The sequence below is a fragment of the Mandrillus leucophaeus genome, unplaced genomic scaffold (assembly GCF_000951045.1).
Source record: "Mandrillus leucophaeus isolate KB7577 unplaced genomic scaffold, Mleu.le_1.0 Scaffold92, whole genome shotgun sequence".
In the NCBI taxonomy this organism is placed as follows: Eukaryota; Metazoa; Chordata; class Mammalia; order Primates; family Cercopithecidae; genus Mandrillus; species Mandrillus leucophaeus.
The window spans coordinates 828,457-840,898 of NW_012110030.1; the positions used below are offsets into that span (position 1 = coordinate 828,457).

General features: G+C 41.7%; 1 protein-coding gene and 1 pseudogene across 6 annotated transcripts in view; both read left to right on the forward strand.

The window, feature by feature from the left end:
• Nucleotides 1-12,442, forward strand: part of KDM4C (lysine (K)-specific demethylase 4C) — a 443,327-nt gene that overhangs the window by 101,363 nt on the left and 329,522 nt on the right. For all 5 annotated transcript variants that reach the window (XM_011969889.1, XM_011969890.1, XM_011969891.1 and 2 more), the window contains exon 5: nucleotides 10,946-11,139. In XM_011969889.1, the coding sequence (XP_011825279.1) occupies nucleotides 10,946-11,139 (194 nt within the window). The remainder of the gene's footprint in view (nucleotides 1-10,945; nucleotides 11,140-12,442) is intronic.
• Nucleotides 3,766-4,735, forward strand: LOC105531884 (annotated as a pseudogene). Its single transcript, XR_001004880.1, has one exon. The product of XR_001004880.1 is annotated as a cysteine-rich PDZ-binding protein pseudogene (transcript).

Consider the following 12,442-nt stretch of genomic DNA (forward strand, 5'->3'; position numbering starts at 1 on the left):
AAAAAAAAAAAAGAAAAAATTAAGAAATGTGGCCGGGCACAGTGGCTTGTGCCTATAATCTCAGCACTTTGGGAGGCCGAGACAGGAGGATCACTTGAGGTCAGGAGATCAGCCTGGCCAACATGGTGAAACCCTGTCCTACTAAAACAAACAGAAATTAGCTGGGTCTGGTGGCATGTGCCTATAATCCCAGCTACTCAGGAGGCTGAGGGCAGGAGAATTGCTTGAACCCAGGAGGTGGAGGTTGCAGTGAGCAGAGATCATGCCATTGCACTCCAGCCTGGCTGAGAGAGTGAGACTCCATCCCTCCCTTCCTCGCTAAAAAATGAAAGAAAAAAAAAAAAGCTGCACAGTAATGTGTTAATGAGAAATGCCGTGTCACAATGCTGAAATATAAAAATGAGACCAATACCAGTATTTATGAAGGGATTGTTTACAAAGAGTTATGATGTACTGGGCAGACAATACATTTGCTGTTGAGGAGACTAACTGCTCTGTTCTAGTTTCCTTTTTTTTTTTTGACAGGGTCTCCCTCTGTCACCCAGGCTGGAGTGCACTGGCACAGTCATGGCTTACTGCAGCCTTGACCTCCCAGGCTTAGGTGCTCTTCCCACCTCAGCCTCCTGAGTAGCTAGGACTACAGGCGTGTGCCACCATGCCCACCTGATTATTGTATATTTTATAGAAATGGGGTTTTGCTATGTTGTCTTGGCTGGTCTTGATCTGCTGGGCTCAAGTGATCTGCCTGCCTTGGCCTCCTGAAATGCTAGGATTACAGGCATGAGCCACTGCACTTTGGCCTGTGTTCTAATTTTCTCTTTTTCTTTCTTTTTTTTTTTTTGAGACAGAGTCTTGCTTTGTCACCCAGGCTGGAGTGCAGTGACTCAATCTCGGCTCACTGCACCCTCTGCCTCCTGGGTTCAAGTGATTCTCCTGCCTCAGCCTCCCTAGTAGTTGGAACGACAGGCGTCTGCCACCATGCCTGGCTAATTTTTGTATTTTTAGTAGAGACGAGGTTTCACCATATTGGCCAGGCTGGTCTCAAACTCCTGATGTTGTGATCTGCCCTCCCCTTCGGCCTCCCAAAGCGCTGGGGTTACAGGCATGAGTCACCGTGTCCAGCCCTTGGTTCTGATTTTCAAACAAGGAGTCCTGTAAGTTACTGACTGGGCACCTTCCTTTCATCTGTAAAATGAGATGGTGTTTTGCTTTTGTTTTCCTAGCATGATGGTTATGCCACCTCTTGTTTCTTTCCAGTTATTCTGTGTGGAGATGGTGGAGCATGCCATGTTGTTAGGTAGAAGACATGTCCCCAGCTCTACAGTTAGCAAGCTTTGAGATAGGTAATTTAATTGGGTGCTAACTATGTCAGCCCTTGGAAAGACCAAGAGCACATCTAAATGTAACTTGGTGATGGGCATTTTTGTAGTGGAAGAAAGACTGTAGTCCTGTCCATTTGTATATTCTTTTTGATGACTTCATTTGAGTTACGGGGTAGACCTGGAAACTTGAGAATCTTTAACAGGTTCTTTCAGTATTTTCTCAGATTCTTACAGAATCCAGGTAGCAGATCTTCTTTTTTTAATAATTGGATTTTCTAATGAAGTGGTGGTTCCCCCTGTGAATTCCTGCATTTCAAAAATTTTTGTTGGTCGTTATTGGCCCGGTTTGGAGTTGGCTCTGTGGCACTGAAACTCAAGAGGAAGATGGGGGCTCCTAGCTTTGTTAGGAAATCAGCCCCATGAGGATAATATTGAAGGTGCTGAGGGTGACAGCAGGAAATGGGAATGATGTTGTTGAGGGTGGAATATAGAGTGATAACTGTGAAGATGTGGAAAGACTTAAGAGAGTGACAGGTTAGTGGTTTTAACCTAATTTTGGGGAACAAGATTCATATAGACTTTTTCTCTTCTATTATATGGAAAGTACCATACAAATATTAGTAATAATCATATATGTCAGTTTATCAATTTTTCTGTAGCCAACTATGCTTTTATGTACAACAAAAGAGAAAGCAGCCCCTAAAATATTGCCAGAGTGAAGAACACACGTTTTGTGTGCTCGGTTGGAAGTGTTTCCGTAGTCATCCAGGGCTTCTTTCACAGTCTCCGTGTTGATATTATAGCAGTTTCTCAGGTTTATGGGCAAGTGACTATAGCTATTCCACTTGGTGGACAAAGCAGAATGCATTATCAGGCCATCTTTGGTGCACTTCACAGAATTGTCACCTGTGCCTGGCGAATGGCTAAGTTCTAGCAGACCCTCCCTGCCATTCTGCTGCCTCACAGAGACTCCTCTTAAGAAGTTATACAGTTTTGTTCAGGACTGTGCTAGATCCCACTTATCCTGGTGCTGGTTATTCAGTTTTCATGATTGCTCAGGCTTTTATTTTGCTTTTTTTCTTTGGCCATTTGCATATTGGTTATGGAACAGAGAGAGAAAACATGCGCATAGAGTGGATTCCTGTTAGGTTCCTGCCACTTGTACAGTCTCGCTGCAGTTACTGGACACATTTATGGAGTAACTGATACAGCTGTTTAGTATTGGACAAATAATGTGATTCACTTTAAAGTAGTAAGCTCAAAACCACTAACTTCATATTTATAGCCTGTCTCCAAAACTCCTCCTTCCTTTATTCTTTTAAAATTGCTGTAATAAGTATGGACTCTTTAATGCCTGCTACATTTTTTGCAGATTTGGCCACAGATTTATTTGCTTTTATCCACATTTCTTTTTTTCTTTTTTTTTTTTGAGACGGAGTCTCGCTCTGTCATCCAGGCTGTAATGCAGTACCATGTGATCTCGGCTCACTGCAATCTCCGCCTCCTGGGTTCAAGTGATTCTCTTGTCTCAGTCTCCTGACTAGCTAGGATTATAGGCCCACACCACCATACCTGGCTAATTTTTTTTTTATTTTTAGTAGAGATGGAGTTTCACCATGTTGACCAGGGTAGTCTAGAACTGGCCCCAAGTGATCCGTCTGCCTTGCGCTCCCAAAGTGCTGGGATTATAGACGTGAGCTACTGCGCCCGGCCTGATCCACATGTTTTTAAAAGTTGGTTAATGTCACATAAAATTGGGATTTGGGGCTTTAAAAAATCAGAAAATCTGGCAGCATTCCCAGTGACTGAGTAATGGCTGTCTCCTTTAGACAGGATAGTATGTTGTCTCCAAATACACATCACCCCCCATACCCACCATTTTTGATATACACCTGGCTGCCTTCACTAATTGCTGTTACCTTCCTGACTCTTTGGGCACCTGAGTTTGTAATTCCTGCTTTATTACTGAGCTCTCCACTTCCTGCTGTGCTCTTGTACTCTTTGTTTTTTGTTTTCTTTTTTCGGAGACAGAGTCTCGCTCTCTCGGCCAGGCTGCAGTGTAGTGGTACAGTCTTGGCTTACTATAACTTCCGCCTCCTGGGTTCAAGTGATTCTTGTGCCTCAGCCTCCCGAGTAGCTGGGATTACAGGCGTGTGCCACCATGCCTGGCTAATTTTTGTATTTTTATAGAGATGGGGTTTTACCATATTGCCCAGACTGGTCTTGAACTCTTGACCTCAGGTGATCCTCCCATCTCTGCCTCCCAAAGTGCTGAGATTACAGGCATGAGCCACTGTGCCCGGCCTCCTGCTGTGCTCTTTGGAACAGGATACTGACTGCCCTCTTTGAGGTGGAATGGCCTGTGAATCCGTTGAGATGCCCCTCAAAAAAGCTGTGGTCTGAACCATCTCCCTATCTTTTAAAATGAAAATTTTAGGCTGTTGTGGGCAGGGGAACCATCGGAGGGGAGGATGGTGTGCGAAAAATGTGAAAAGAAACTTGGTACTGTTACCACTCCAGATACATGGAAAGATGGTGCTAGGAATATCACAGAAAGTGGTGGGAGAAAGCTGAATGAAAATAAAGCTTTGACTTCAAAAAAAGCAGGATTTGATCCATATGGAAAGAATAAGTTCTCCACTTGCAGAATTTGTAAAAGTTCTGTGCACCAACCAGGTTCTCATCACTGCCAGGGCTGTGCTTACAAAAAAGGCATCTGTGCGACGTGTGGAAAAAAGGTTCTGGATACCAAAAACTACAGACAAACATCTGTCTGGATGTATTGATGGGATTCCTGGCTTTCTAAATGATTTTACTTTCTGCCTTGAATTTTCAAGGCATAGATGTCAATTTACAGAATAACCTGTTTTAAGACAATACAGTTTAAACCAGAGAATTTGATTGTTACTCATTTTGCTCTCATGTTCTAAACAGCAACAGTGTAACTAGTCTTTTGCTGTAAATGGTTATTTTCTTTACAATCATTTTATTGAACTAAGTGGCAAATTCCATGAAATTATTTCTCAGTTCTGTATGCACTTTTATTTAATATTATTCGTATAATTCTCCCCCCCCACTTTATTTATAGATACTGCAAAAGTGAGAAGGAGATAATAGATACTTTGCTCTGAATTTGGCATCCCGAGTTAACAGTTCTCCCCTCACTTCTTTACTGGTGTCACAGTTATTAAAATCAACAGCCTTTTAACTAATTGCAGTTTCATAGGATATATAAATGTTTCAAGCCATTATTGCTGAATGGTTCTTGAGTTATTAACCTAGACCCAAATCAAAGACCAGTTGGATTTATGATGTTTTTTATTTGTTCCTGCAGCCAAAGTGCCAGTTCCGTTAATATGTGACCAAGAACACAAGGAACATCCATATGTCCAAATAAATACACTGAATTTTAGGAAAAAAAACCCGAAAATTTTAGTTAAGCAATTTTTCAAAATATTTTTACTTGTGTTTTGCAACCCTGTCTTTACAGCTGTCCTATAAGGTAGGCATATGTGGATTTATGTCCTGTTGGGAAGCCGTAGGGCTTTTTCTATTTCTGCCAGGAAGGATGTATTTTCTTGAAAACAATTTCAGTGAAAGACTGGACTTTTCCTGTGGTCCTTTCAAGGTAGCCACAGTCCTCTTGTGGCCCAGTTTGCAGCATCGAACCCTGGGCACAGCTTTGCCGTGAAAGGCCATTGAGAAACCATCAGATCCTATAATTGGTTCGTGGTGGAGCCACCATTTGGTTGGAGAACTTTTGATTCCAGTGCAGCACGGTGCTGTTCTGACACTGGGTTACTCTTTCAGATTGAAATTCTTCATTCCATTTTACTATTTGCTGGGTGAGTGCAGCAGTGACACGGTTGTTAAAAGTTTACTAATAATCTATTTTTTGTCTAAAACACTTTTTGTAGTATTTGATGAACATGCCATCTTTTTCTTTTTGAGACATCTTACTCTGCTTCCTAGGCTGGAGTGCAGGGTCACAATCGTGGCTCACTGCAGCCTCAACTCCCTCCTCAGCCACCTCCTGAGTAGCTGGGGCCTGTGGCATGTGTCACCACACCCGGCTACTTTTTAAAATATTCGGTAGAGATGAGGTCTCTCTCTGTATTGCCCAGGATGGTCTCAAACTCTTGGGCTCAAGTGATCCTCCTGCCTCAGCCTCCCAAAGTGCTGGTATTATGGGCATAAACCATCATTTTTACATACTTTAAAAAAAGCTTATTCTCTGTTTTTCAGTACATTTTATAGTTTTATAAAGTTTGAGTCTTCTCTTTTGTCTTCCTAGTTTTAATCCTTTAGATTATCTTCATTTACAAATATCTTTTGTTGGCCGGGCGCGGTGGCTCAAGCCTGTAATCCCAGCACTTTGGGAGGCCGAGACGGGCGGATCACGAGGTCAGGAGATCAAGACCATCCTGGCTAACACGGTGAAACCCCGTCTCTACTAAAAAATACAAAAAACTAGCCGGGCGAGGTGGCAGGCGCCTGTAGTCCCAGCTACTCGGGAGGCTGAGGCAGGAGAATGGCGTAAACTTGGGCGGCGGAGCTTGCAGTGAGCTGAGATCCGGCCTCTGCACTCCAGCTTGGGCGACAGAGCGAGACTCCGTCTCAAAAAAAAAAAAAAAAAATAAAATAAAAACAAATATCTTTTGTTGTTTTAATTGCTTGTAATTTACACTGTCTCTTTTTATTTTTAGGTGACATAATCAAATTAAATATGTGTATTTTGACAATAAATGTGACCATACTCCAGCCACCCCTTTGCACACCCTGGTTTCTGAAATGCATCTCTGATGTGGTCACAGTAATTTTTTGTTTTACTGACTTGCATTTGCACTACAATGTTTAGGGAACTGCCTATCATAATGCTTCCTTTAATATGTTGTCCCACACAGCACTGTTTTACATGATGTAAATGTGTTATACAAACAAGCTTCCATGGTCAAATGATTTTTGGGAAATGCAGAGTTAAGCAGAGTTACACAGGTTTCCTTATGGGTGTCTTTGTGGGGGGTCTGTCAGCACTGTGACTGTCTGAGAGCTGGAGTCAAAGAGGACAAACTTCTTTGGTCTCGGCATCTGATAGGACTGATATTTCTTTTTATTTTTTTGACACGGAGTCTTGCTTTGTTGCCCAGGCTGAAGTGCAGTGGCATGATCTCTGCTCACCACAACCTCCGCCTCCCAGGTTCAAGTGATTCTACTGCCTCAGCGTCCTGAGTAGCTGGATTACAGGTGCGCACCACCACGCTGGGCTAATTTTTGTATTTTTAGTAGAGATGGGGTTTCACCATGTTGGTCAGGCTGGTCTTGAACTCCCGACCTCAGGTGATCTGCCTGCCTCGGCCTCCCAAAGTGCTGGGATTACAGGCATGAGCCACCGCGCCCAATCTAAGACCCATATTTCTAATGTTGCAGTGGAAATATTTTGGGGAAAATTGAGCTACTGTGATTTTTGCATTATTACTTTGTGTAGGTGGAAATGGCTCATTGTTTCTCAAGGTTTCTAACATGGCATGTTGCTGCATTGTTCCCTTTAGTTTTGCAATAACTGAGTGCAGTCACGGGAGAGAGTCCAGGATGGCCTGGTTGAGACATTGAAGATTTAGGAATGCATTGATTGATTGATTGATTGATTGAGACAGGATCTTTCTCTGTCACCCAGGCAGGAGTGCAGTGGCGCAATTACTGGCTCACTCCAGCCTCGACCTCCTGGGTTCAATTGATCCTCCTTCCTCAGCCTTCCGTGTAGCTGGGATTACAGGTGCAAGGCACCATACCTGGCTAATTTTAAAATTTTTTGTAGAGACAGAGTCTCACTATGTTGCCCAGGGTGGTCTTGAACTCCTGGCTCAAGTGATTCTCCTGCCTTGGCCTCTGAAAGTGTTGGGATTACAGGCATGAGCCACTGTGCCTGGCCTAGGAATGCTTTTAAACTGCTGTCTGATTCCTGATAGGAGGAAGATACTATCACTGATTGAAAGGGAATATCCCTGATAAAGTTCTCAGTTACACCTATGTGCACAAATCATGGTCCAATTGTGAGTTGTTTTAGAAAACAGATGCAGGGTACGTAAAGGAATGGGGCAGGACGGGCTCCAACTGGGTAGTTGGCGTGAAAGGAACAAGGGGCCAGGGGACGTGAACTCCTAGGCCTAGGACTCCAGTCAGCCCACTGGAAGTCAGGTGAGTTATGAATATTGCTCATGTGCCTGCTGAACATGTGTGGGAGAGTTTCATTTGAGGGAGACAGAATCCAGGAGGAGACTTTTGTCTGTGAACTTGGGCTGGTGTGCAGCCTTTCTCCTGAAGCCTGATGGAATTAAGCTTTGAACAGTTCGGCAGATTCTCACTTGTCATTGTGGGGCTTGTTTGTAGCTGGGGTGTGGAGACTGCTTTTATGCTAAATCATTCCTGTCACGCGCTCTCAAGTGAAGCAGTCTGCGGTATAAGCCTTGCTGACATTTGTGTAGAGTGGCTCTGCCCCTGGTGAGAAGAATGCAGCAGCTTCACGTGTTTGCTGCTCCTGAGCCTTAGATCTTTGTTGACAGTGATGCTGAGAGAAGAGGATGATATGTCGTATTTCAAAAGGATCAGAACTAAAGCATAAACCTTTAAAAAGGAAGGTCCGGGAGTCAGATAGATTTAGGTTAATCACTACCACCTACTTCTAGCTAGGAGAATTAATTTTTTCATTTGTTCATTTGGGAATAACATTACCCATTTTATAGGATTGTTTAGAATAAATGTAGCATACAAGTGTGTATAGTGTAATGAGGTAGCATATGGTATAACACTTAATGATAACTAGGTGTGTTTTTGGTCTAAGTATATGAGACAGACCTGGTGCTCTTCAGAAGAGCCTTTGTGGAGCCTGTTTTTGGAGTCAGCTAACTAGTTTAATAGTAGAGAACAAAAATTGGTGAAAGAATTTTGAAGCAATAAGATTTATCTCTCTCTGTTGGTTACTCTTAATATTTGTACAACTGCTTAATTGAAATTATGAGACTTTTTATTTTAGCAAAAGAAATTACTTTTCAGCAACTTTGCCTTGCTGAGAAGAAACTGCTGCAAATATGCTATTTGTCCATTAACGGGGAGAATTTCAGTAGTGAACTTAAACACATTTTATTAAATATCACTTCTGACATGCTTGACTTGTTTTTGGGAGACTTTCCAGTAAGATTTGCTAGAGAATAGTGGTGATATTTATTATATCAGTTCTAAGAATTAAATTTTATTTTATAAAAGTTTATTTTCATTTAGCTTATTTACTGCTCCGAGCAACTCTGGGAGGGTGCAGGAACCCTTGTGTTTCCATGAAGAAAGACTTGACGCTCAGAAAAGCTCTGTGACTTTCTCCTCAGTGACCTGCAGAGCTGGGGTTATAATCTAGGTCTTTTTGTCCAGCACTATTTGATCTCTACCCTCTTCCCCTTATACCATGGGTCTAGGATGTCAAGGGATTCAACCTTGGTTATTTTTAAAAGATAGTGGCAGTCAGAAATAAAACTTAGATGTCTCTATATGTAGAACTTTTAGAGAAATAGGTTGTGTCTAAATTTGCAAGCTCATTCAGTTTAAAAATGGTTCCTATAATATGGTGCTCATTTATTACTTCAGATTCATTGCTTCAGTAATGACTTTTAAATAGAACTCTATTATTAGGGTGATTGGACTGAAGTCTGATTGGACTAGAGTTAAGAGATTGCATCACTATAAATAGAGTGAGATAAAATATTTTACATAATGTGATTGAAGTTTTATGAGGTCTCAAAAGTTGGAACCTAGGATCTTCTCTAAACGGATACTTTGACCAGTTTCAAATAACAAGCTTCTCAGCGTGCGGCTTAAGTTGTAGACAGAGTGGCTACTTAAGAGAATTTGGGAATTAAATTATGTCCTTTGGCATGTTCAATTATGTTACCTGAGTCAGAGTTTCATTAGCTGCTTCATCAATAGTTTTTTAACCCCAAAGCTTTAGAAAGTAAGATTAGCACACTAATTAGAAAATCATTTAAAGACCAAAATGAAAACAGAACAACTCTAAGAGCTTTTAGTGTGTTCAGGAAATGTTAAAAGTGGTCGTATGTGAAGCCTTTGGTATAGTTGTTGGAGAGGACAACCTTTGGTAGACATAGATGAATTTAATACCCTTCTTTTAGTTTTTATTTTTAAAATAGACATGGGGTCTCGCCATGTTGCCCAGGCTGGTCTTGAGCTCCTAGGCTCAAGTGATCTGCTTTCCTCAGCCTCCCAAAGTGCTGGAATTACAGGCATGAGCCACTGCACCCGGCCAATGCCCTTCTCTAATAGTGCATTAGTACGAAAAGGTTGGAATGGCTTTAAAGGCATTTCAGTTTCCCCGTGATTACATAGGAATGTGCCTAGTCTCTGTTATTTAGAATTTGATAAAAATATATGGGAGAAATGTATAGTTTGTAAAAACTTCTAAGCAGTTGTGAACTGTAGTGAATTCATAAGTGATTGGCTGGGTGCAGTGGCTCACGCTTGTAATCCCAGCACTTTGGGAGGCCTTGGTGGGTGGGTCACTTGAGGCTAGGAGTTCAACACCAGCCTAGGCAACATGGTGAAACTCCTGTCTCTACTAAAAATATAAAACATTAGCTGGGTGTGATGGCCTGCACCTGTAGTTCCAGCTGTGTGGGAGGCTGAGGCATGAGAATTGGTCAAACCTGGGAGGTAGAGGTTGCAGTGAGCCAAGATTGCACCACTGCACTCCAGCCTGGGCGACAGAGTGAGACTCTGTCTCGGGAGGGGGGAAAATATTGTTAAGTTCTAATCAAACCAGAATCTTTTCCTGTCACCTTAACTCTTATAGTAGTGACTTTAACCTTCCCTTGCTCTGCCATCACCATCCGTATTGGGTTACTGTTATAAAACTACATTATTCCAGCAATTTTACCAAAGTTTGGGTAAGTATTTTTAGTAGGCATTGTGTGTTTAAATTTTTCCACTAACGTAAGAGGTTAATATTTAGTTGTGCTTCTACCATTAGTAGAAGCACAGTGATCAGTGGATACTGCCAAAAGTTTTTCCAATAATTAGAGTGGAATTTTGAGGAAACAGTGTATTACATGCTAAGATTGAATGGATGGGGATGGGAGAAGGATAACAGAAGACATATTTTGCTATTGGTTTCTTGATGTGATATGTGATGGTGAATATTACCTCTAAACTAATGTGCAAAAAAATCTCAAGAAAACCCAAATCTAAAAACCCCCAAAACAAAAAAGTGTGCCAAAGAGGGAAAGCCCATGCCAGATCATCTGCTTTGAATCAGTAATTTTTTGCTGACAGCCACTGGGGAGTGGGGCTGTAACTTTCATTTCCATTTGGTATCGGGAAGCTATTTGTTATAAATTTCTACCAAATAGTTATATGGAACCCCATTATGCTGGTAGTAATCTTTGACTAATAATAACGGATATATGTATGTGGCTCATGAATAGGGATTGTTTTATTTTTCAATTTTCAGTGAATTAGAATATACAGTGTAATGATTTTGGTGGATAGTGGTTTGATTAGTAAATGCTATATTTCATGGTTTGGTAAGATTTGATTTCTCTCTCTTTTTTTCTCTGTCATTCCAGGGTGTGGATGAATGGAACATAGCTCGCCTGAATACAGTCTTGGATGTGGTTGAAGAAGAGTGTGGCATTTCTATTGAGGGTGTAAATACCCCGTATCTATATTTTGGCATGTGGAAGACCACGTTCGCATGGCACACCGAGGACATGGACCTCTATAGCATTAATTATCTCCACTTTGGAGAGCCCAAGTCTTGGCAAGTTACTCGTTTAATATTCATTTGCTTTGGAGTTTTGAAATTTGGGCATCAGGCACATACTGAAGAGGATTTTGTTCTTTGATTTGGTGGATTCAGATTTATGTGAGCTGTAAGGAAGTTTTTGACCGTAATAATTAATTGTCTTCTATTCTGTCTGGGATTGTGCTTGGGAACCATAAACCCCGTGGTAATTTGTACAGTCATGCACTGTATAACAACGTTTAGATCAATGATGGACCGCATATACAATGGTCATCCTGAGTTTACAATGCAACTGGAAGACTCCTTTTCCATGTTTAGATATGTTTAGCTACATAAATACTTTGTAGATAAGTACTTTGTGTTAAAATTGCCTACAATATTTAGTACAGTACAGATTTGTATTCTAGAAGCAATAAGCTATGCCATATAGCCTAGGTCTGTAGTAGATCCACCATCTAGATTTGTGTAAGTCCACTCCATGATGTTCACACAATGGCGAAATTGCCTTACAACATATTTCTCAGAAAGTATCTCTGTTATTAAGTGATACATGACTGTATATGTAAAGTTGCCTGTAGTCCATTTTGTGAGCCATGAATTGGTAGATAATTTAGGCTCCAAGAATTTGTTAGGCGTCTTTACTTCTTTGAGCATTTGTTGGATTAGGTATGTGGGAGGTAGTTAGAAGTGAAGAGTTGACTTCCTCGGTGTAGTTTCAAATAGTCTTCATGATCTTCTGGTTCATCCTCCTCTAATTATTTTTATTTTATTTTAATTTTTTTTGAGGTGAAGTCTTGCTCTATTGCCCAGGCTGGAGTGCAATGGTGCGATCTCGGCTCACTGCAACCTCCGCCTCCCAGGTTCAAGCAATTATCCTGCCTTAGCCACCTGAGTAGCTGGGATTACAGGCCCAGCTAATTTTTTGTATTTCAGTAGAGACAGGGTTTCCCTGTGTTGCCCAGGCTGGTCTTGAACTCCTGAGCTCGGGCAGTCTGCCCACCTTGGCCTCTCAAAGTGGTAGGATTACAGGCATGAGCTGCCACACCCAGCGAATTTTTTAAATTTTTTATTTCTATTTATTTATTTTTTCGAGAAGGGTCCCACTCTGTTGCCCAGGCTCGAGTGCGGTGGTGCAATCTCAGCTCACTGCAACCTCTGCCTCCCGGATTCAAGTGATTCTCCTGCCTCAGCCTTCCGAGTAACTGGGATTACAGGTGTGCACCACCACGCCTGGCTGATTTTTGTATTTTTAGTAGAGATGGAGTTTCACCATGTTGGCCAGGCTGGTCTCAAACTCCTGACCTCAGATGAACTCCCC